General features: G+C 47.6%; 1 protein-coding gene across 1 annotated transcript in view; it reads left to right on the forward strand.

Moving 5' to 3' along the window:
- PECAM1 (platelet and endothelial cell adhesion molecule 1) overlaps positions 1–25,376 on the forward strand; it is a 52,381-nt gene that overhangs the window by 10,855 nt on the left and 16,150 nt on the right. Inside the window, exons 5-14 of the mRNA XM_057716035.1 lie at positions 570–875; positions 4,202–4,477; positions 8,930–9,178; positions 10,477–10,752; positions 13,641–13,928; positions 14,545–14,652; positions 15,769–15,796; positions 16,496–16,572; positions 18,892–18,945; positions 19,956–20,018. Of these exons, the coding sequence (XP_057572018.1) occupies positions 570–875; positions 4,202–4,477; positions 8,930–9,178; positions 10,477–10,752; positions 13,641–13,928; positions 14,545–14,652; positions 15,769–15,796; positions 16,496–16,572; positions 18,892–18,945; positions 19,956–20,018 (1,725 nt within the window). The remainder of the gene's footprint in view (positions 1–569; positions 876–4,201; positions 4,478–8,929; positions 9,179–10,476; positions 10,753–13,640; positions 13,929–14,544; positions 14,653–15,768; positions 15,797–16,495; positions 16,573–18,891; positions 18,946–19,955; positions 20,019–25,376) is intronic.

Consider the following 25,376-nt stretch of genomic DNA (forward strand, 5'->3'; position numbering starts at 1 on the left):
TCCCTTTTCTCCCCCCACCCCTCAACCTCTGGCTCTGGAGTCACACAGACCTGGAGTCGAGTCTCAGCTATGGGGCTTGACAGCTGTGAGCTTTCAGATGAGCCTTGAACCTCTCTGAGTGTCACCTTCTTCATCTGTAAAATGGGTATAATTTTCTCTTTCCTGCCCCCCAAGAGATGTATTATGAGAATTAGAAAACAGGGTCGTGGATATAAAATCAATCCTAGCTTGTGGTTGGCATTCAGTAAACTATAACAACAATCACAATAATATCAATAAACACTGGCTGTTTTGTTTTGGTTTTAACTGTGTCAGTTGGGATGATTTGTCTTCCCAATGGAATTGTAAATATTGAAAGCACCAACTGCATCTTAAACATATTTTATATTTTTCAAAGTGCCTGGTACAGTGCTTGAAACATACATGCTCCATAATTCCCTGGTAGATCGCACCGAGGTTCTGGGAACAAAGCAAAAGAACCCTCAGGTGGGTCAACCACCGCGACTCAGCTGAGGGAGGCTTGTGCCACTGGAGCAAACACACTAATGGGCTTCCTCTTCCCCCCAAAGGCGTGTCTGATCCCAGGGTGACACTGGACAAGAAGGAGGTCATAGAAGGCGGGGTCGTGATGGTCAGCTGTTCTGTCCCAGAGGAAGAGCCTCCCATACATTTCATAATTGAAAAATTCGAACTAAATGTAAAAAGTGTCAAGCAAAAAAGAGAAAAAACGTCTCCAAACCAGAATTTTGTGACGCTGAAATTCACAGTCGAGGAGCAAGACCGTGCTATATGGTTCCAATGTCAAGCTAGGATCGCTTCCGGGATGGAAATGGAGCTCTCTAGAACCATCAGGAGTGAACTGGTCACCGTGAGGGGTCAGAGTCCTACTCTCCTTTTCATCATTCTTTCTGGCTTGCTGGTTCGGTCTGGGGAGAAAGAGCTCAGAATTGGAAAGGGGCTGGGGCCTGCTGGGTGGACTGCTGTCTCAAGACTATATTTTTCAAACTTTTCGACTGTGATGACACAGTTAAAAATGTATACACGTATATATTTCCAAATAACACTTAACCTTAATATATGATGAATTTTGCTCTTTTTCTTTCTCTTCTCTTTCAGTTTTTTTAAAGCACTGGCCTCAACTCCCTGAAATGATGCCTTGTGTGACCTGCAGTTTGGAAACCATAGCTTTAAGCCAATGCGGATCAGACACCAGGAAGTGGGGTCTGAAGGGGATCTGGAGGGAAGGGGGGCCAGGTCCTCAGCCTTTGCCTCCCACATTTTTTTTAAAAATATTTATTTATTTATTTATTTAGACTGCACCAAGTCTTAGTTGCGGCATGCAGGATCTTTTTTTAGTTGCAGCATGCAGATTTTTAGTTGTGGCATTCGAACTCTTAGTTGCCGCATGCTTGCGGGATCTAGTTCCCCGACCAGGGATGGAACCTGGGACCCCTGCACTGGGTGTACAGAGTCGTACCCACTGGACCACCAGGGAAGTCCCTTTGCCTCTCACTTTTTTTTTTTTTTTGGTTGTGCCAGATCTTAACTGTAGCAGGCAGGCTCCTTAGTTGTGGCATGTGAACTCTTAGTTGCGGCATGCACATGGGATCTAGTTCCCTGACCAGGGATCGAACTCAGGCCCCCTGCATTGGGAGGGCAGAGTCTTAACCACTGCACCACCAGGGAAGTCCCTGCCTCCCACATTTGATGAGGGACTCCACTCTTCTCCCCACCCTTCCATCACCAAGACATTGGACAAATAGGAAACAAATGAGGTGACCTGAGAAATGCTCTCAGGAGAGAAAGGCAACAGCAGAGGAGAGCCTGGGTGTGAGTGTCCAGGACAGAGAGAGCTCAGAGCTCTAGGTCAGGCAACCAGCAGCTCCCAGTGACCTGAGAGGGAAGCAGTTGTGAATCAGGGAGGAGTCAGGGGAAGGCACAGTCTACGGCAGACAGCCACAAGTGTATTCAGGACAGGAGCCCTAAAGCTTATCATAAGTGACCCTCTGCTTTTGGTACCTTACTTCACCTCTGCCCTTGTATATACATAATACTTTGTGTGTATATGATATATTTACTGTACAGTGTTATGTATATATAATATATAGTATTATGTATACACAATATGTTCCTAATTATAATACATGATGTAGGTTAAATTTTCAGAAAATATGGTACTATGTAAAATACAAAGTGACAGCTCTTCATAGTAAGTACTGCTACTCAGAGGTAACCCTCGTGTGGTCTTCTAGACTTGTTCTGCTCATTCATCACGCACACGCACAATGTTTGCTTGTCTTTGTTTTTACAAAAAAAAAAAAAAAGGGACCAGTCAAACATTCTGTCTTATAACTTTTTTTTTAAACAATCATAACATATATGGACTTTTGTCCATATCAAGAAATACAGACCTTTATCATTTCAGTGGCAACTCGGAATCCTGTTCTAAGAATGTGCCATGATATATTTGCCTCGTTTTCTATTGATGGACGTTGAGCTATTTTCCCACTTTTTTGCTATGAAGACAATCTTGCTTATACTTATAACCTGTACATACTTATAACTTCTGTACTTGCACAAGTATTTTATTATTATTTATGCATCAAATTGTTGATACAAATGTTTTGTGCGTTTTCAGTATTGAAAGATATCACCCAAGTGCTCCTCCAGATGGATGAACATTTCCATCAGAAGTGTTCATTTTCTCACATCCTTACCAACACAGAATGTTATCAGTGTCTTGTTATTTTTGACAATCTGATTGAGGCGCAGTGATACATCATTGCTGTGATTTGTATTTCTTTGGCCTTTAGTGAGGTTGAGTATGCTTTTTATGTTTATTGGTCTATTACATTCCCCCCCCCCCGCCCCAAACTGCCTATTCATATATACTTTGCCCATATTTACCACTTCTGGTTGATTTGTTTGAGCCCTTTATAAATTAAAGGAATGTGCTCTTTGTCAGGTACTATGCAAATATTTTACTCAGTTTGTCATTTGTCCTATTTTTATTTCCATGAAGAAGCTTTTAATCTTTAATTAACCAAATTTACGCATCTTTTGGGAATTCCTTGGTGGTCTCATGGTTAGGACTCAGTACTTTCACTGCCCTGGGCCCAAGTTCAATCCCTGGTTGGGGAATTAAGATCCTGCAAGCCGCACTGCACAGCCAAGAAAAAAAAATGTACACATCTTTTTTCCTTACAGTATCCAGTTCTGTGATTCACACCTGAAGTTCCTCCACACTCCAAGGTTATTAAAGAAAAAATGCACCAATGTTTTCTTTTACTGTTCCTGTGGTTTAATTTTTTTTCTTCTGCATTTAGATCTCTGGTGCATCTGGAGTTAGATGCCCTCTCTTTTTGACTTTTACTCAGGAAAACAGACTTTTTAAAAATTATAGCTTTTTATTGTGAATTTAAGTGACTTTACAGTAAAAAAAAAAATGAATATTAAAGTATTATATCACTCTGAACTCACTTCTGGCATTTTTTAATATCCTTATCTGCATTTTACATAGTTGTAATCTGTGTATATACTCCCTTACACGCTGCTGTTTTTTTGGTGGGAGCAAAGGCCTGGCCCTACTTTCCTCACCATCCCCTGAAGATCTGACACCCTGATATCTAACCCATATTTTATTTAAAAAGTGTTTTTCAAACTGCATCAGTTATGAAATCAGTTTAGTCTGTCACAACCAGCATGTTTAAAAGAGATAGAATAGACTAGAAATCACTTTTGGGGAGCATACAGTTATTTAAATGTGCATTTCCACGAAGCTGCACTTTGGAAAGTGATGGAATATCTAGGCTGAAATGCCAGAGGTCCATGAAATTGTGCAATAATTACCTAGGAAATCCTTGGTGGGCAGGGGGAAGAGTCTGTTTCTCACTGCTGTGATTATTTCTAAGGTCCTTTGAAGAAGGTTCTGCAGATGAGCTCTAGGGAAGACGGTTTGGCCTTTGGGAAGCTCAAGGAAGTTAGAGAACTGAAGTTAAGAAGGCGGAAGATGCAAGATGAGTGAGAAGGGCAGGAGCATCAGAGCAGCCTAGGCTAAGGTTTTTGAGAGGAAAAGTTGAATTTTTTTTAATTAATAAGGAAAAACTGGCTGGTATGAAAAAGACCAGAATAGGGGAGGAAGTGCCTTTCCCCCTCACCCAGGTTTGAACCTGAGTTCAACCAGCTTGTCCTCTTCTTGTAGAATCCTTCTCTAATCCCAAGTTCCACATCAGCCCCAAGGGAGTGATCATAGAAGGAGACAATCTCAACATCAAATGCACCATCCAGGTGACGCACCTGGCCCAGTCGTTTCCGGAAATCATAATCCAGAAGGACAAGGAGATTGTAGCACACAGCAGGCACGGCAGCGAGGCTGTGTACTCAGTGATGGCCACGGTGGAGCACAACGGCAACTACACGTGCAAAGTGGAAGCCAGCCGCATATCCAAGGTCAGCAGCATCGTGGTCAACATAACAGGTAGGGCCGCTGCTGGAGGGTGTCGTCGGCACAGGGCGGGCTCGAGACGGGCAGTGCCCGCTGACCCTTCTGCTCCAGCCGGTCTGAGTGGATGCGGTCGGGCAGGGCCACGATGCCGGTGGGGAAAAGTCAGTGCAGAGCGAGTGAGTGGCTCGCTGTGATGGTTGAGGGTGCAGGTTGTGGCATCAGATCCCAACCCGGCCACTCGGTGCGTCTGTGACCTGGGGTGAGTTCTTGACCTTCTCCTTGCCACAACTCTGAGATGGGGGTAATGACCAGCCCTGTAGGACTGTTACAAGGACCAAATGACATCACCTGCCATAAACAGCTGCATACAGGGTGAGCACTCAGTGAATGTCACCTGGTGTTTCTATTATTACATCACGTTTTTCTCTCCTCTGCGCCAAATACTATGCTAGATCCCTGTGTCCCTGTTCAGGTCCTGTGACAGCATCAGGAGTGAGAAAACATTACTAAACTCAAAAATAATAGTCACAGTTCCTCTTTGTTGAATACTATATGCCTGGTTTACATACGTGTTCATTTTAGGCTCATAACTGTAGTGTAAAGTAGGTATTATGATGCTGGCTTTACAGATGTGGAAACTGAAGCTGAGAGGTTAGGTCCCTCACCCAACAATTAGAGGGCTGCCAAGTAGCAGAGCAAGAGTCCCCCCCCAGGCCTGTTATATTTCCAAACCCACGTACTTAAAAGTTCCCTTGGACTTTTTCCTCCTTTACCTGGCTTTCCTTTTCAAGAAGTACTCTACCTTGGAAATTCCCTGACAGTCCAGTGGTTAGGACTTGGTGCTTTCACTGCCAGGGCCTGGGTTCGACCCCTAGTTGGGGAACTAAGATTCCACAAGCGACGCTGCCAGGAAAAAAAAAAAGGTATGTTCGCTCTTGCTGTGTATTGTCTGTATTCAGGCACTAGAATGTAAGCTGATGAGGGCGGGAACATGATCTGTGTTACCCAGTGCTGTATCCTTAACCCCTAGAACGGTGCCTGGCACATAGTAAGCATTCAATACATACTTGTCCGGATGAACAGACGAGCATTGGATGACAGTGTTTCAGAGGCAGAGAGTCAGCATTTCTTGGTTCCCAAGTGAAAGTGTTCATTCATTCATCATTTGTTCACTCATTGGCTGAAAGCCTCCTCTGTGTCAGACATAGAGTGTATAGTCACAGTGACAGTCCCCTGTATCACAGGTAGGCTGCCAACTGCCCGACTGGGTGACTGGCATACAATGGGTCCTGCTGGTCTATACCAGGCTGGATGCGGCTAGCAATTTAGTTGATTATTGATGTTGACAAATATTTTGATGGCACATATTTTTCACTGATAAAGTAGAATTATCTCATTAGAGAACAGTATTCAATTCAACATATATTGAGCACCTTCTGTATACTGGGCAACTTTGGGGGGATAGGAAGCTGCCTAAGGCCAGGCTTTGCCTTTGAAGAATTCACAGACATAAATAGATCACGAGAATGCAATGCAATGAACAACTACATTAAAGGGATAGGTGTACCGCTATGGGAGTAGCAGCAGGGACCATGTGACACACACATGGGCCGTTTCACCAGTTAGAGCAGTGCCCCAACCCCTCGGGCCAGCCTACTTTACGGAAACATAAAGCATCATCGGACCTTAAGATACTGTTGTTGTAGCGGATTCCCCACATCCAGAAGTCTGAGTCATGCGGGGTATACAAGTCAATCAGGGGATAAGTCTCCCTGGCCCACGAAAGCACAGTGTTACACGCGGGCTGCCCATCCCACCCCCTCAGCCTGGTGCTCTGTGGTCTTGTTTCATGTAGAGCTACCGGAGCCACGCCAGGGGTGGCAGGCAACACCCCCATGTTCAAGTGCTGCAGGCCCACTTGTGCAGCTGGTTTTCCACTCCCCTATTGCTATCAAGCCTCCCTGTAAGTGGCTCTGTATAGTGATCTTGAAGGCTCACAATAATTTTGTGAACATAAAAACCATTGAATTAGTAATTTGCCTTTGGATTGAAAGTGGTTTTCCTTCAACCCTCACGGTCCACCTTTTCAGACCCAATCTGTCACCAGGTGCTGCCAGGACTCTCAGCTCTGTCCTGTCGTCTTGTCTCTATAGTCATACCCTATCTCTGGCCCTCACGTCAGGACTGTTGCAGGGGTTCCCCAAGCATCTCTGCTCCAGTTCATCCTTCAGCCAACCTGGAGGAAAACCACCTGTTTGACATCATTATTCATGGGCTTCACCTTGACATCTTCACCTTGACTCCACCCCCTTCCAAACATCTCACCCCACTGTGCCTGGAACATCCCTTCCCCTTGGCCACTGGAAAACTTCTGTTGTCTTTAAAGCCCGAGCCCCAAGTCTCCCTCCAGTCTCCCCCAGGCAGAGTCCCATGGTCACACCTCAGTCCCTGTCACACTCTTCCCCTGTCTTCGTGTCAATAGTCACTATAGAGCTTTAGCATCTCTCTCCACCACCCTGGGTGAGCTCTTGAAGGACCAGGTCTGTGGCTCAATTCATCTGACAACCTTGATGCTTAGCTCGGAGCCTGGCACATGGTAGGAACTCAATAAATATTTGTTCAATGAGTGAATAAAAGACCCATCCTTATTACCCTGCATGATGGCCCAGCTGCTCCGTTTATATTACCTCCTTTACAAACAGACATTCGATGACAACATCTCATTCCTAATTCTGAACTGTCTTACACCCACCCCGGCAAGATGTTTTATACTTTTTGCATTTTTGTTTACATATTTTTAACTGTGGAGTCATTGCTGTGGGATTCTTCCTAAGTCATCTTTTTCACGTGTTTTGGTATTTGTCCAATGAGATTGTAAGGCACTTAAGGAGGTCGGTTTCTTTGGTTTCCTTTTCCCTGTTCCTAACCTAGAGCGTTTGATGGTGACCTGAAAAAGAGGTAAGTTGATGTTTATTATGGAAGGAAGGAGGGATGGAACGTGCCTTAATGAATTAATTGGGATATCACCTTACTTGCAGTTTTATTTTATTCCCTGTCGAGGAAACTAGGAAGACACTGGACTGCTTATGATGGAAATGACTTCCGTTTCCATCCATGGAACATCAGTGATGACAGTGACAGTGTTGGTTTTTACTTCCAAACCTCTATGGCAGATAAATTTAGAGCCAAAGGTAGAATTTGATCCCTGACTCCTGGTTGCATTCTCAAACCTCTAAGAAGGTGTCCTAAGAGGAACTTTGAGTCTCAGTCTCTTTCTCAATATGAAGACAGTGTCAAGCATTACTGGCTCCTTCTTCCTTCTGCATCAAGAGTAAAAACCATGAAGTCAGTGTGTATTGATTCTCCACAATGGTTAAGTAGTTAATTAGTAATTTCCTTGTAGCTGAAAATAAAGACATTCACCATAATTATAAAATATTGATATAGTTCAGGTTGAAATACAACCTCAGTCTTTACTACTGTTGACATCCAACCTGCATGTACTGATAACTCCTCACAGAAGCATAGTATATTATAGCTTACAAAGTACTTGACCTTGGGAGGCTTCAGGTGGCATCTTCATTCTTCTCCATGAGAAGTGCTGGAGGGATGGTGGCCAAGCTGCCACTTGTCCCCAACCCCACGTCGCCACTCTGCTTCAAGCCTGGACTACATCCCCTCCTGCTTCCATTCTGGGCCCCTACAATCCCATCCATTCTCCTCCGAGAGATCTCCCTACAACACATCCAATGCCATTCCGCTGACCCAGAGCCTGCATGGTTCCCATTGCCCTGGGGACATAATCCACACTTTTTAATGCGGTTCCCAGGTTCCTTGAAGAGCGACAAGCCTTCTTCTATCCCCACTATGTCCCAGGCTGCCTGAACATTCAGGTGCTTGACCCTCCTGCCAGGCCTTCCATATGCTATTCTCTCTGCCTGTGACACTTTGCATCTTTGCCTGGATAACTTCCTCCAGGAGTTCTTTCCTGATTCTTCAAGCCTAGGTTTGGTGTCCCCTCTATGGGCTCTACTGCAAACACCATCTGAATCACCCACTAGACTTAAGAACTTTGGAGTCAAAGACTGTTTCTTTTCCACTGCTATCTCTCCTATACCGAGCACAGAGATGGCCTGAAATAAATACTTGTGAAAGGAAATGAGTGAGGCGGTGAATAGATGAGTGAATGCCTCAGTCATTACTTGCTGCATTACAAGTTGCAAAATGTTTCTAATTCACCTCTGTGAAATAAATTGGATTAACCAGCGAGGCAAACCTGCCCGTTGGAATCCCAGGCGAATAATGAACCCCGGCTCTTCAATTGCGTGACTGGCAGGTGCATGAGAAGCAAAAGGAAAAACTTTGTACAGGAAGTTGGGAATTGGTTCTATCAAGAGCAGCTGGGCAGAAGGCCTCTCCATACATAGGCTTTGGGGCCGGTACCTAGAAACATCTCACCCCATTCCCACTCACTGTTTTTTGCAGAGCTGTTTTCCAAGCCAAAGCTGGAATCTTCCGCCACACATCTGGACCAGGGGGGAGGCCTGAACCTGTGGTGCTCCATCCCAGGAGCGCCTCCAGCCAACTTCACCATCCAGAAGGAAGGCATGACTGTGTCACAGGTTCAAAATTTCACCAAGATAGCCTCCAAGTGGGACAGCGGGACATACACCTGCGTCGCGGGCATCGACAAGGTGGTCAAGAGAAGCAATGAGGTCCAGATAACTGTGTGTGGTGAGTACCCCCTCGCTGGCTCTGAGAGTCTTGGGACTGAATGGGAGAAAGGGGATTTATCGCCAGGTGCCACTCTCTCCGTTCTGAAGGTGGTTCCAGCAGAGGCAGGGTAAGAACTCGGGGGAAAGAGAGAGGGGGGAAAGAGAGAGGAGCGAAAACGAAAGACTGAACAGCCGCGAGGGGGTGTTTCCGCTCAGCGTACAGGAGACAGGCATCAAGGAAAACGGCGCCGGCAAAAGTCACGTCCGTGGCTCTGTTGTGGCTGCGTGCCGATGACGCGGCCTCTGAATCAGCAAGATTCTGCTGCTGGGACAGGCACCCACCCAAAGTGGCAGGAAGGAAACACTGCTTCGTCAATGCTAACCTTTAAGATCCAAGTTCCCGTTTTTGAGCCCTATCCTGGCTTACCCGAAGGGCTAGGATTCCCCAGTGGGCAGACGTGGGTACTTGGACCACCTAGAGCCGGGCTTCTCAGCCTTCAATGTGCACGCAAAACTCGGTTACAGCACAGGTCAGGATGGGGCCAGGTTTGGCGTCTCTCACCAGCGCCTTGGGGATGCTGGTGCTACTGGGGCCTGGACCACACTGTGAGTAGCGTGGTTTTCAATGGATGTGGGACGCCAGTCAAGCTGTCACTGTCACTGTTCTTATTCAGTCACGATCCTTCAGTTTAGCCTTCAGTTTAAATCCAGCCAAGATTTTAGCCTCAACCGAAGCAGGACTTTAGTGGTCATCTACCTCACAAGGAAATAATGTAAGAGACACATGTGGGTCATTCCATTGCAATTCTTTTTGTAGTCGTGGTTCTTGGGAGGAGGTCATTTCATTTTATTAGCTTTATAAATAAGCTAATTTCTAAATAATGACCTAGTATATTTCTTGTTTCTGAGGCATGAAATTTACTATCAGAAGAGGCTGAGGCACTGAGAATTTGTTTTAAAATATATTCTGTTTGGGTACTTGTATTTTTTAATATTTTTCTTGTGTCTCTTCTCAATATAAAAAAAGATATGAATGTGTGTGTATGTGCACATAAGATATGTGAAAATGTAAGCATATATTTAGGGGGACGTAATGTTTTTCCTGAATTTATGTCATCCTTTTTCATTTATTATTATTCTCTTTCCCTCTCCCTCCTCAAGAATCTTAAAGGAGTCCTCTAAAGGTAGATAAGGCAGGCAGGCATTTTAAATTAGAGTAATGACAGAGAAAGCCGAGCCCAGAGTTTGGAGAAGGAACCCTTTGGGCTGGATGTTTTGCTTCAGATTGTTTCTCTCTCTCTCTCTCTGTCGTTCTAGAAATGCTTTCCAAGCCCAGTATTTTTCATGACTCCAGGTCTGAGGTGATAAAAGGACAGACCATAGAAGTCAGTTGTCAATCCAAAAACGGAACCTCGCCCATTTTTTATGAGCTTTCAAAAGCAAGTAAGACTTGGGCGAGTCAGACCATGAACTCAAATGAGCCCGCAATATTCAAAGATAACCCAACAAAAGACGTAGAATACCACTGCGTTGCGGATAACTGCCATTCCCACACCCAGCTGGTCAGCGAAGTTCTGCAGGTCAAGGTGATAGGTAAGTCGCTGTGCTACGAGAAGAATCTGTGTGGGAGTGGGGCTTTAGTTCACATTTTCAAAGGTTTGGGGTGGACAAGAGAAGTGGGTGGTACTTGTGCAAACTCTATAAACATGACAGGTGGCAAAGCAGGACCAAGGCCCAAGTAAATGGGGCCGGAAAATACCTGGGGGTTATCAGAGTGGCCAGTGTCATATCTTTTCAGAACCTTTCAGGCGAACTGCTGAAACACAAGAGTAAAGTGTCGCAACTTGAGGAAGCACAGAAGTTGTGCTGCTTTGGGGCTCCCTTAGCATTTGCTCCTTTTTGGATGAACAGACAGTCATCTCAGAGGACTGTAGACCAGAGCTCTTTTCCACCGTGGTCCCTTGGCCAGGCACATTCTGTCACGTGCAAATCCACAGTCAGAGCTGCAGGCTCAGTGTCACTAGGACTCTCTTACACAAGAGAAATATACCATTGTCCCGGGTGGGTAGTTTTCCTCCCACCTCTGTCTTGTACCTTTCAGAAGGCCTTAGGGATGTCATTACTTGCGTCTCTGAGATGTTCTGCGTCTTGTTGTAAAAAGCTTAATAAGGCTTCCTCCTCCTCCTTTTTGTTTAGTAACTGTTTATCTGCATGTACCACATGGATATCTTGAGTTGGATAGCGATTCTTCCTACTATTTCGGGGGGCGGGGCACACCAAGAGTCTTGTGGGATCTCAGTTCCCTGACCAAGGGTTGAACCCATGCCCTCTTCAGTGAAAGCCCTGAATCCTAACCACTAGGCCACCAGGGAACTCCCTGATTCCTTCTCTATTAATGTATAGCCTAAGAGGAACAATACTTTTCAAATTCACATCAATATATGTTAAGCCTCTCATGCCATAGGGCATACAAAAAAAGAAGGCATATTCTTTGTTTTCAATGACAGGATGTCCTGATTAAATAGTAAAGAAACATTTTAATATATTTGAATAACAAGTGGAAACAAATATGGAAAAAAACGTTACCAGGCAACACATGATTAATTGTCATGCAAACTCTACTTACAATGATGGTGACAGACATTTAGGGCAAGAAAGACATCATCTAGCTTAAGTAGGAAGAGCTGGGTCAGGAGCCAGGGATCAGAATTTTGGCTGTTGAACATGGAGCGAAAGGGTCTGTAGGAGGAAAATGAATTCTTCCTGGACCTGCTGCGAATGAGGCTGGCAGGGCTCCTAAGTGGAAATGTGCAGGTAAAAGTCAAGACTTGGAATTCAGGGGAGTAACCTGGACTAGAGCTATATATCTAGGCATTAAATGCCATAAATTTATGTGTTAAATTCACAAATAGAAGCTATAATGTAGATGAAATCACCAATGACGAGAATGGAGACAGCAAACTGAGGACTGAATTTTGCAGAAAGTCCACACTTAAGGGATGAAAGGCAGAAAAACTGGTAAATAAAGAGAGAGCAGCAGGCGAGGAGGTGAGAGAATCAGAGTGTGCGGCTTCACAGGAGCCCAGGAAAAGCCAAGTTCCGTGGGAATGGCTGGGTGGCAGGCGAGCGCTGTAGGGATGCCAAGGGTGGGAAGACAGGAAGAGCGTCTACCATGGATTTGACCTGCAGGGAACTCAGGGATGCGTTCGTCGGGGATCAGGTGATCTTTGAGTTTCTTCAAAACCAGCAATATAGTTCAGTTTCAGAAGCAGAGGGAATAGAAGTCAGGTTTCCAGGCTCACAAGAAAGTGGGAAATGAGGACATGAAGGCAATTGGTTTAGATCATTCAAAAGAGGAGGAAAGCAGGACAAGAGCTAGAGAAGGCAATGACTCAGGTTGTTTGCTCATGAGATCTGGAGGTGCCATGCATCTTCGTAAGCGGAGGGAGAGAAATCACAGACACACAGACACACACTCTCTCTCTCTCTCACCTACACACACACACTCTCACACACAGACTCACCCAGAATAGACCCCAACAGAACACATAAGTTAATCGTATAGTTAAGCTGAGTGGTCAGTAATATTTGGGGTGGTACGTGAAGGGAGGTGTCCCTAGCATCTTCTGTCTGATCAATGTGTGTTGGCTGAAAAAACCCAGCTTCTGTTCACCAATGCGGAATAGAAATAGGGAGACAGGGCTTTGGAGGAGTAGAAAGGAATAGCTTTATCACTTTGCCAGGCAAAGGGGGAACACGGTAGGCGAGCGCCTCGAGAACTGTGCCCCCCTCCCTGGGGGATAGGGAGAGGTCTTATCGTCAGGGCTGGTGGTCAGGGGTACTCGATAAGGACCAAGGCAGTAGCAGTCCTGCCTTCTTCGGATGGGTGGGTAGGGAGGCAAGTAGGAGTCCGCATCATCCACCTTCAGGTCCAACTGGTCGGGGGTCTGCATGCCTGCGGGCAGCACACCATCGTTCATCATTAACTTCTTGCATCTGGGGGGGGTTTGAACCTCTGCAAAACAGCTCAAAGCTATCGTTGTGTGTATTGCTGCTGGGGAAGCAGGACCTGCCCCAGGACTGCTCTTGCCTGTTTCTCCCAGGTCTCTCCCATCCCCTCCCTTCTCTGATTAACAACGGCTTGAGTCTGCCCATTGGAACTCAGGGAGGGTGATGGAGGCTGAATGAAGGCTGTTTCCTATAATCAAAGAAATGGGAGACACAGAAAGGCGTTGTGCCCAGAAGCCCCACAGCGCCCTGCACGGTAGCACACGGGAGGACAGGAGGTGTCCATTGCTGCCCTTCTGGGCTAATTGGGGGAGGAACTGTGATGAATGTGCGATAACACAAGTGACCTGAATGAAAGGCAAAGTCCAAGTCCGACTTACAGTCACAGAAGGCTGGCTTTGACCAGTGGCCGTGTCATGTTCCTCCTCTTCCCAACGTCTCTTCTCAGTGCTGATCCCTTTCCTGCTTTCCAGCCCCCGTGGATGAAGTCAAGCTCTTGATCCTGCTGAATGAGGAGGTGGAGTCTGGGAAGCCCATTGCGCTTCGATGCTCCGTGAACGAAGGATCTAGTCCCATCACGTACAAGTTTTACAGAGAAGGGGAGGGCAAACCCTTCTACTATGTCACCTCGAATGAAACCCAGGCCATTTGGCACAAGGGAAAGGCTACCAAAGAGCATGAGGGACAGTATTACTGCACGGCCTCCAACAGAGCCAACCCCTCCCAAAACGTCCTCCGGAGCAACACACTGACAGTCAGAGGTGAGTCGAGGCCTCAGTGGCAAAATGTCATATGAGCTCCAAGGGCAAGGGCAGAGAGCACTTGTCAGAGCAAGTGGGTGGCAGTTCAGTGCATTTTGCTGAGGGTTAAGGGACCAACATCTGCCGGGCTCTTCGGTTGCAGGTAATAAAATCCACTCAAGTGAAGTATAAAAGAGGAATTGATTATGATGAGGAATTAGAAGTATTTCACACAGTCCTAATTACAAAGTCTTGGTGGCGAGACACCAGCTTGGGTCAAATGTCCTCCCACGGACCACCTGTGGTCAAGAGGATGTGGGCCATGCAGAGCAGACAGGGTCAGAGGAGCCCACCTATGTGGGTAGAGGCTGACTTATAGAGAAGGAGGAGGGGTGCGCAGACACCCCAAAAAGAGTGTCCTTCAGCCCTACGGTCCTTTCAGACCATCACTGACTGTCCTTATAGCAGAAACAACCATTTCTGCACCTTCTACAAACACAGAGTCCCTCCGTGAAAGACACCAGTCACAAGGATATAAAAATTGGTCTTATGTGTTGCTTAAGGCTGATATTATTTCTTGCCGGCAGAGGAAAAACTGATATATTTAAATTCTTTTTTTTTTTTTTTGCATTGCCAGTCTATCTTGCCCCCTGGAAGAAAGGACTTATCGCAGTGGTTGTCATTGGAGTGGTCATTGCCGCCTTGATACTTGGGGCTCGATTGTATTTTCTGAAGAAAGCCAAGGGTGAGCACAGTCCTTTCATTCCATTCTGACAGGCTGCCCTGCCGCTCTGCCACGGAACCCGCCACGGACGTGAGGGGCATCAGCCAGACGGGAGGTGGGTGCTCTGCTCCAGTGAGAGCCGAGGACACGTGCCTGACAGCAGCCGCTTCCCTCCTGGGTGTCACCTTGATAACCAAAGGTTTTGGCTTTGGTGGGTGTGGAGCTTCTAACCGCCGCTGGGCTTAGCGAGGCAAAAGTGAAAGCAATGGTTTTCCTAGTTGGGCTCCCCAGAAAGGATGAATTTGGTGGGGACGTTGCATCTGCGTGTGGTCAGCAGTAGCCCTTCGTGTGGATCTGGCCACACCTAGTCCTACAGTTGGTAGAGCTGGGCATGAGTGGAGACACCCCCACACACACACGGCATGCCTCCCAGTTAATCTGCTGGTTGTGCCGTAATTTCTACCCTGAGCATGGGTTTGCCATGCATGGAAGAGAAGCCAGGATTACCCACTGACACTCAGGAATCAGCGTCCACTAAGCAAGCCTCAAGCGAAAGGGCCCAGCACCCATAACGTCTGCCAAAATTGTTTGTGGGGTGTGGCGGGTTCAGTTGGAGCCCCCAGTGCTGCTGCCTGGGACGGGAGGGGACAGGTGGGACGAGGACGGTTTTTTCAAAGCAGGAAAGGGGCAACCAACCCCTCTGGACAAACCCCTTCCTAAGGCTGAATCTGGCCTTGGTCTCAGGTCAGTTTGGAATTAAAAGCACAGGGACTGATTTAGCCTTTACTCTTGGGGATGGTCTTGAAGCAAAGAGATAGAGCCCAATTACGTGGCTCATCTGGTTTCTGTGCTGTTGTCTTCCTGTCCATCACCTTCCACGAAGGGAAGCTGCTCCCAGCTAAAATGTCATATTTCAGGGGAAATGATGTGAAATCTCTCAGTATAAGACCAAGAGAAGACCTGCTTTGCTTATTTGCTTATTTTTCTTTTTTAAAAAGTGCGAATATATTTGGCTTTCTGTTCTGTCTTTTTATGGGCATTCAAAAAAAAGTCAAATATGGTTGAAATGAGTGTTCCCGTCTGATATAGATATGGATTCTTTATACTGACTTTGGTCCTTCTTTTTGTTTTTTAAAGCCAAGCAGATGCCGGTGGAGATGTCCAGGTCAGTGTGCTTGGAAGAGGGACAGCTGTCCTGTGTGTGTGGATAGAATTGTCTGGAGGGGTTCCTGTCATTAGGAAGTTTTCAGTGGTTCTTGGCAAACTCAGAAAAATTAGGACCTTGGGTGTGAGTGGTGTAGGGGTGTGTGTGTGTGTGTGTGTGTGTGTGTGTGTGTGTGTGTGTATGTCTCAGTGGAAGATTGCCAGCTGTCCTTCATGGGAAGGAATGGCTTTATTCTGAGGTCATGTCCTTTCTACACTTTTCCTTATGAAATTATATTGGTAGATGGAATTTAAAATTTTTTTACTTACTTGGCAAAATAGAATTGCCTTAAAAAATGGTTGTACTATTTTTACTGTTCTTGAGATCTAAAATCCCAAAGCACGGAAACTGTCCTTCTGTTCCTGAAGGAAACAATAGCACAGGATGAGCAATCCCCTCCTCACGTGGGATTCACCTGATAAAGGACTCCTCGTGTTCCTGCGCCCTTTGGCCCGGACCCTTATTTCAACAGCAAAAAGGGTTTTGTCAAATAGTCACAGAGCTGAAGAAAGCATTAGTTCCAAATGAGAGAGTAGAATTTTCTTCACTTCAGAAAACTCTTCCTGGTTTTCTCATGCTCTTTCCTCGATTGTTTTGTTGGTTTGGAGTTAGAGCCCAAAAAAATGTTATTTCTTTTGCCTTTTCAAATTTCGATTCAAGGCCAGCAGCACCGCTTCTGAACGCCAACAATGAGAAGACGTTGTCCGATCCCAGTACTGAAGCCAACAGACATTATGGTACCATCATGGTTTCGTGCCGTGGTTACAAGTTTTTCCCAACTTGCTCTACACTCTTCCATCCCTCCGAGAAGCAGAATCTGTGGGAGGTGGGGTGAGGTTGGAAGGGAAACTCTGGCTTCAAGCTGGGGCGCTTAATCTAATCAGTCATTGGGTGGTGAGCTAATAAGCAAAACAAAAACTTAAGAAGCAAGGCAGAACATGGTGCTCTAATTTCACCACCTTCTAAATATCCTGAGGAATGAAAGGTGGAGAGTAATTATAATGCTGTGGACACCCACGTGGGTTCTCTTCAAACACTGGGCACTGTCCAAGTATAATTGTTCTCTGTTTGTAAGAGAGACACCAGCTATCAAAAGAAGGTGTTGGTAAGATATCTTCTCAGATGGAATTGTTTATTGCAAGCACAAGGCAGTCTCATTTCAAACTTGCCACCACGGGAAACTAATTTAAACCAATTTCACTGTTAGTAGAGGCATTAAAAAAATGAAGTGAGACAGTAAAGGAATACCTGGTTATGAGGTTTATTGCAAGCTTGAGAGTCAGCTCAATAGGGTGGGGAGCCGATCCCAGGAGTTCTTCATCCCATTAAGTCTCTGAGAAAATTGTTCAAGCCCTTTATCGGGGATGCTGGCTGTTTTCCAGAGGGGGCCATAATTATGTCACACAACCTTCTGTCCCAGCCAAGTTTGGGAATTGAACACTGATATTCTTTTTTTTTTTTTAATATTTATTTTTATTTATTTATTTGGTTGCACCAGGTCTTAGTTGCACCAGGTGGGCTCCTTAGCTGCAGCATGCATGGGGGATCTAATTCCCTGACCAGGGATCGAACCCAGGCCCCCTGCATGGGGAGCATGGAGTCTTATCCACTGCATCACCAGGGAAGTTCCTGATAATCTTTTTGCTTTTTTAAATTAATTATTTTATTTTATTTTTTGGCTGCATTGGGTCTTCATTGCTGTGCTTGGGCTTTCTCTAGTTGCGGCAAGCAGGGGCTACTCTTTGTTGCAGTACACGGGCTTCTCGTTGCAGTGGCTTTTCTTGTTGCGGAGCATGGACTCTAGGCGCATGGGCTTCAGTAGTTGCAGCTTGTGGGCTCAGTAGTTGTGGTTCATGGGCTCTAGAGCACAGGCTCAGTAGTTGTGGCGCACAGGGTTAGTTGCTCCGCAGTATGTGGGATCTTCCCGGACCAGGGCTCGAACCCGTGTCTCCTGCATTGGCAGGCAAATTCTTAACCACTGCGCCACCAGGGAAGTCCCTGATGTTCTTTTCTAATTCTGTAACAGTGTCGCACAAAATAAGAACTTTTTAGTATACAGCTTTTACAGGGCATGCATTCCTGAGCGATCTTTTGAGAAATGAGCGATTCCTATAGTACTGAATCATAAACTTTTTAAAAAGTAACACAAAACATTTGTCATAATAAAAGCAGTGTGCCAATAAAGAGAAAAGAGCAAATACACCATTTAAGAAACTACATTCAGAAAAATTTGGTGAATATTTAGCAAAAAGTAATCCAGTGCTGTGGAGAAAATACCTCTTTGTGATATCAGCTGGGTTCTGTTTGTCGTTTGTATTATTTATACATAAGAACAAAGACATGATACTTTATATTAAATGTTGATAGACATATTAAAATAGAACTTCCTCCCAAATTTCCAAAATGCAAGAAATACTCCAACGCTTATTATATTTTCTCTGCCTGGATTATTTCAGTTTATAAACATACGAAAATAGTAATTTGTAAATTACACAGTGAAATGGAATGGAAAACCATGTGTTCTTCAGGAATAGTATTTATAATACTTATTAGAATTATTTTTAGTAAAGAACAACTTGATTTAAAAAAAAGAAAAACTTGATAAAAAAGCTCAAAGAAATTTTGCCCCTGCCCAGGTGGCAGGCTAGAGGTATTGCAGCATCTTTAAACCATGTTCTCGTGGATCTGGTTCTCCAGCTGGAGAGGGTTAGTTCACTAGTATCCTTCATGTTTGTGGTCATTGGCTCTTCCAGAATTCAGCTTAATTTCTTCTGAACTTGCTCCCAGTGAAAAATTCTGCATTTTGAACAATTCATAAATAGACGTGTCCCTCCCATGCAATGGTGGACATCACACCAGTTTTAGAAAGTGGCAGTGGGTTGGTTGGGGCCCAGGGCCACCAGGAGGTATCCGGAATCCAGATACACTGCTGGTTGCCAAGTACACTGAGGAATTTGGGCTTGACTCCTTTTGTTAGTGGCACTGAGTTTTTAAAAATTTACATAGAAAACGAGGAATTCCATTGTCACTCATCTTAACTGTTATTTTTCAACTAGGTTACAATGAAGATGTTGGAAACCATGCAATGAAGCCATTAAATGAAAATAAAGGTAACTATCTAATTTCTTAAAAATTAGAAGCCTTTGCATTTATGTAAAAGACTACTAGGAAAAGAACAAAAGCTGTTAAGACCGGTGGGTAGTTTCTCACCCCTCTTAAATGGAAATGGTTATTGCTTTCTCCAAAGACACTATCTAGTGTCTGTTGTTACTGGTCTTAAAAATAAGCAGCAGTGCTATTTTCTTTTCTTTTTTATAGTGTATTTTTCATTTTTTTTTGTGTTTTTTCTCATGTATTTTTCATTTTTATTAAGCATTTAGTAGATACAACATAATATTTATGTTTTGTATAAAATATAAATGATAGCAATTCAAAAAATAACTGCATACTCATCATCCTTAAAAAAAAAATTTCCACTACCTTTAAAGTACCCTGTGTACTTCTCCCCACCCCAGCCTCTTAACATTTTTTTTGCCAGCTTTATTGAGATATACTTGACATATAACATTGTGTAAGTTTAAAGTGTATGATGTGATGATTTGCAGTAATGCTGTATTAAAAAAAAAACCTATGCCTCTACTATCCAAGAGAAGGAAGATCCTCCTGACTTATTCAGTAGCCCACTCTGAATCAGGAAGTTCCATTTTGGGTGTAACTTGATTTTCTGTGCCTATGTCTCATGCCATCTGAGGCTGGGGACCCCATTTCCCATTTCCTGAGATCCTTTCCATCTCGGAGAAAGTGTTCTGTGCCTGTGGCTGTGGAGAAGTCTTCCAGAGTTAACTGTTTTCTGTGTCTACTGAGCTTTACAACCCCTCACACTGTGGTAATCACGGGGCCTGAGCCGGAGGGTCCTTCCACAACCCCGGAGTACAGGCCTCCTCACCACCTCTCCCAGCCTGAGTTTTCTCACCCGCTTAGAATGGAGTTAAGCCTGCGTCCGGCTTCCCCGTTAAAATACAGACTACTTCAGTTGCTTGAATAGAAATCTCTAATGTGGCCTGAGGCCCCCCCAAGGAGACTCTGTCTAACCGCAGGCTGCTGTGGTTCTTTCGAGCAGAGCCTCTGACCTTGGACGTGGAGTACACTGAAGTGGAAGTGACCTCCCCTGAGCCTCACCGAGGTAACACCATCACTCAAGTGGTTTCTGCCACCCTCCCCACCCCCCCGTTTTACTGTCTGCTTGGGTACAGACGCTGGGGTGGGCTGTGCTGTGGCCCAGGGGCATAAGTCTAGTCACCCTCGTCACTCGGAAGGGAGGTGGTCAGCAGACAGACGGGCTGGACATGCCTGAGGCAGGAGCAGTGACCCCTGGCCATGCTTGGAGGTGTAAAATTTCATTGGATAATTATTATTTATCATGCTATTAATGATGGGTGCATTTTATTGAGCAATTACTAAGTGCTAAGAAATGGGTCTGTTGAGAGACGGTTTGCAGGCAGCCTCATTCCTGGGTGTTTGTGCATCCTTCCAGAGGTAGCCCCCTTGCCCCACTCCAGCACGTTCCTTAAAAAGTTGCTTGCGGACTGCGCTTGTGTCAGTGAAATGCATGTTTGAAGGGGAAGCGGGCTTGGCTGTTTAAAAAGACACTTGGGTAAAGGCTTTCGAAAGCACAGAATCGCTCTACGTGTAAACAGCGGCACCATCATTATGCGTCGTTCTGTTTTTATGCGTGTGGTTCTCTTAGGCAGGCTGGTCTGGAGGAGGCCCCTAGTTCTGGTCCTGCGCTGGGGACACTGACTCAGGGTGGGTCAGTCCACAGCAAGCAACAGGACATCAATCTCAGCTGCTTCGGGCACCACACAAAAAAAACAACCATGCACATCCTCCAAAACCTCCTTAGCTCCCCCAGAGGCTGCCACACAAAGGAAGCAGCCACCCGAGCCTTCCTGCCCTGCTGGGAAGCTCGTTAGGGCTGTTGTCCGTGCATCCATCCCCCTTTCCTGCGGAGGCTGAGGCCAAGCTGCGTCCACTCGGCCCGGCAGGCCCAGGGCTACCTCGCAGACCATGCCTGTGTGGCCTCAGCCAGAGCCACATGGTGATGGCGTTCTCTTGTCATGTCTTGCTCAAACTCTGGAAGGAGTTTGGGGTTCCTTCCTTCTTCCCTTGCTTAGCGCAGTTCCAGGTACCATGTCTGCAGACGTGTGCACGGAACCTTCCAGGCAGGGCCGTCCCCCGTAGCCCCTGGGGCTGGGTGCTGCACAACAAGGCCACCGTGCCTAGAGTCTGCATCAGCACGGCCCCTGGAGTTGGTACTGCCCGCTCTGCACCACTACACAGGGCGTCCCAGTCCCAAGTCTAGACTGGGCGGGGGAGGGGTGGGGGCCACGGCCGGCCTGAAGCTCTCTTCCTCTCTATTTCATGATAAAGGGATGCGCTTGTTGAGTTAACAAATTAAAGGCCCATGATGGACCAGCCCCAGGATAAGCAGCAAAGACGCGTATGTGGTCTCCCACTCATGGAGGTATAGCCTCTGAGGGAGTCAGGAAAACAAGGAACCGATGAGCAGACAGTATCAAGTCAGAGTCAGAGCTTGCAGGAAGAGTGGGGTGTGATGAGAAGGCCTGAAAGGTGATGCCTTTACTGGCTGGGTGGTCCCAGAAGGCCTGTCTGAGGGGTGGCATTTGAGCTGGGGCCTGAAGGGCACAGAGAAAGTGGCCCCACCAAGAGGAGGGAGGGCTAGGAGGACCCAGGAAATGTTCGGGGCAGTGGGTGGTGGTTTAGAGCTTGGCTCATTGAAAGACCTGAAAGGAGATCTTTAATGGATCTTAAGTGACTCGTTCAGATCCTTCAATGTCTGCAGAGAGCGCGAGAGGGAGCAGGGGCAGGTGAAGCCGGGAGGACCAGCGGGGGCTAGGGCCTGCAGGGCCACTGGGGCGCGCTTTTTGTTCTCGTCTCCGTGGACTGGGGGGCCTTTGGAAGCCTTTAAGCATTCAAGTGACAGGTTCCAACTCCCTTCTTTAAAAACGGTCCTTGTGGCTGGTATGGAGGACGGATTAAAGGGGACAGAAATGGAAACCAGGCAAGAGGGGCTTAGGATGGAACCAGAGTCTGGCAGTGGACAGATTCTGGATATACTTTAGAAACAGACCGCAGCACTGGATGAAAAATTCACGGCCAGGAGGCAGGAGACACAAGGACCACATGTTTCTTAATGGAGCAACCCCACAGATGGTCGTGATGTCTGCAGTTGGGAGGCACAGGCCCATGGGAAGCCTGGTTCGGTTGGGTTACATGTGAGAGCCCAAGAGGAGACAGCGCAGGGGCCTGGGGCCCAGAACGGAGTCTAGGTGGGCTGTGGCTGGTGGGACTTTAGGCGGCTCCCCGCCAGCCTTCCCTGGTCCAGCCTGAGCCCCTCCATCACTCTGCATCGTGGGCCTTGTCCCGCAGGTGAAAGTTTATTTCCTCCTAAGAGGGCTTCAGGCTTGGAAGGAAAGGGGAACCACAAGAGGGCAGGGCTGAACGGGTGTGGGAAACCCCACTGTCCGCTGCGCCCCGCCAAGCGCTCAAGCAGGCAGTGATGGCCCTGGGCTCTGGCCTCAAGGTTCTAATACCTGTCCCAGGGGGCCAGGCCCCACCCTTGCCCTGCTGCCAGCTGGGCTCAGGCCCTCAGTAACGAGGGCTGTGCGTGAGGCCTGGAAAGCTTTAGACTGAAGGAGACTGAAGCAAGAAGAAGGAAGCAGGGTTTTGTCCCTCTTACATTCCTTTGGGGATGTTTCCACGATAGCAGCGTCTGGTTTTCTTTTTCTGGCTTGAAGGTGGGGAGCAGTTGAAGGTAAAAGAGAACCCCTGGGATTGCAGCTGTGGGATTGTAACCCCTTGGGTCACCTTTCCCCGGTTTGCCCAAAGGAGCTGGAATGAAAGTCACTTGGATGGAAATAGAGAGTTTCTGGAGGATTCAAGTTGTTTTCTGGACCAAGCCTACTTGGCAGCTAAGGGACAGAGGGGGAGAGTGGCCTGGCCCAGGATGCTGTCCCCCTGCCTTCTCGTGGGTGCAGAGTGGGGCATTGCTAGGTGAGGAAAAAACTCTGTGGGTTCAAGGCCAGTGGTGAGTAAACCTGACCTGGTCTTGGCCAACCCAGTCGCTGTCCTCAAGGCCTCCCTCCTCTACAGATGGGACGGAGGAAGGAACGGGGACCACGTCCAGCTCTAACCGTGGCTGGCGGCTGACCAAGTGGTCACTTGCGGGTGGAGGAGGGGTGGGAAGGAACTCGTTAAATCTCCGTTTGCTGCATGTTTGCTCTGAGGCTGATCGCTGGGAAAACCCCATGACGTTGAAGCCATCTCTTTCTCTGTTAACAGAGAAAAACAGAAGCCAAAACAAAGCCCATCCGGAAACATCCCTGACAGCAGAGACAAACAGCCTGCTGGCCTGGTTTAGTCATTAGCAGGCAGCTGCTGCATGGAGCAGTGGGAGGAGGGGCGCTCTCAGTGAGCTGCAACCCCCACGTGCTGGGCAGAGCCAGGAGGGCAGCAGGGGGAACCGCTGGGGCAGCTGCAAATCTGGCAGCTCAGCCAAGAAGTGAAACCACCGGCTGCCCTGGCCGATACACAGAGTATGAGGTGAAAGGGAGTTGAGTGCAGCTTCCTTGGATCCAGAGGGTGTCAGAGTGTCCCCAAGGGCACCAGAGGTCCACCAGCCACCCCTCCTGTGCCCGGGGGCAGTGGAGTTCCCGAGGGTGTCCAGACCCCCAGGCCTGGCTGCCCAGTGCCTTCACTTCATTCCCTCCCCAGCGCCCCCAGCTCCCGTCGTGGAGGAGGAGAAGCTGGCAGGGCCCCCAGTGCCCCTGGTAAGCTGTGTCCTGGAGTGTTTATCACTGCCTAGTTTGCACACCTTCTGCACCTGAAGCTCCCCAAAGCTGGAACCAGGTCCCTGTTCACCTTTTCCTCTTCCGCAGTGCCCGGCACACAGTAGGTGTTAGGACCGTGTTGAATGAGTGACTTGCCCAGACCTGACATTGAGCAGAGAGTCCCTTAGGGATGCGGTAGACGCCCCCAGCAGAAATAGGCTGGAGCTTCCCTTGACACCCCCAGATCTGGTGACACGGAGGGGGCGTGGAGAGTGGTGTGGGCATCTCCACTGTCCTCTCAGAGAAAGGCAGGCATCCCAGCTGGGGATGCTTGGTATCTCAGCCACTCTGCTGAGTACCAACTGCTATTTGGTGCCCTGGGGGAGTCACTACGATGCCTTCTGCAAGGTCCTGGCACCCCAAGTGACCCAAGTTCAGCTGTCGGCCTGAACTGCCAGCCAAGCTTTCTCCCGGCATTCAGGTCGTGACACAGGAACCACCACCAGTTAATGTGTATGAATGACCGTGATTTTAATCCTAAGACCTAAAACCTCAGGGATTGGGCTGATCATGCCAAGACCTTCCTGAAGGTGGGGGCTCTGAGACAGGGACACGTGCAGGGACGTTGACTGTTGTCTTCACTGTCCCATCAAACCTTTATAGGTGCCTCCAGGTAGCCAGGCAAGGTCTGGGATGGGGAGGAGCACAAGACCCAAGGCGCTGCCCTAGAGGAGCATGGAGTCCACCAGGGCAGACGGTCGTGCAGACAAATAGCGTCAGTGTATCGAGGGCAAGTGTCCACAAAGTGCTGTGGGAGCCCACGTAACTGCCCAGGGCACAGGGAAGGAGGGAGTGTGTAAAGGAGTATGTAGGTGTGTGAGGGTATGGGCACCCAAGTGCAGGAGCAAAGCTTGTCCTGGGGCTTGGAGGACGAGGAGGAATGGGGCAAAGCAAAGGGGCCATGCAGGCAGTAGAGGAGTGTGTGCAGGCTCAGGGCATGAGAGAGGGGAGCCTGGCGAGTCTAGGGTATCTCGGTGTAGTTAGAATCCGTGTACGTGCCCCCACCATCTGCCACTGAGGAAAACAACATCCACGTGGCACTGACTGTGGTGGCAGGAAGCATCACCCAGTCTGGGGTTCTGTTTCCCCACCTATAGAGGGAGAATGCTGGCCAAACGGCATCAGGCGCCTTTCTATCAATACAATAAGGTTTCCTGGGGCTTTGTGCAGGTGAGAGGGAAGTGGCGGGTCCCATCCTGAAGGTCTGTGTGTGTGTGTGTGCAGTGCCTGTAGTGTGTGTATGTGTGTGTATACACAACCTGTGCGTGCACATCAACTTAAACAGATGGCCGATAAGCGTTCTTTGTGTCCCAAACCCTTGAGTCTTCTCTGGGTGTAATCCACACCCTAAGTGGGTCATCTTGCCTGCTGTCCAGAAAGGGTCCAGACCAGAGGATCTCAACCCGGTCTGCATATTAGAATCCCCTGGGAAGCTCCTAAAAACCACCGACGCCAGGGCCAACTCCCAGGGCAGTGAGGCCCAGGTTGTTGGCATTTGAAACCAACCAGCCCAGCTGTCTAGAGTTGTAAGCGGGTCCCAGCTGATCTTTAGCGTCACAGATGATGCCCAGGCTCTAACCCGTATACCCAGGGAGACCCTAGCCCAGCCTCCTGGGAGGGGCTGGCAGAGC

The sequence above is a fragment of the Hippopotamus amphibius genome, chromosome 17 (assembly GCF_030028045.1).
Source record: "Hippopotamus amphibius kiboko isolate mHipAmp2 chromosome 17, mHipAmp2.hap2, whole genome shotgun sequence".
Lineage (NCBI taxonomy): Eukaryota > Metazoa > Chordata > Mammalia > Artiodactyla > Hippopotamidae > Hippopotamus > Hippopotamus amphibius.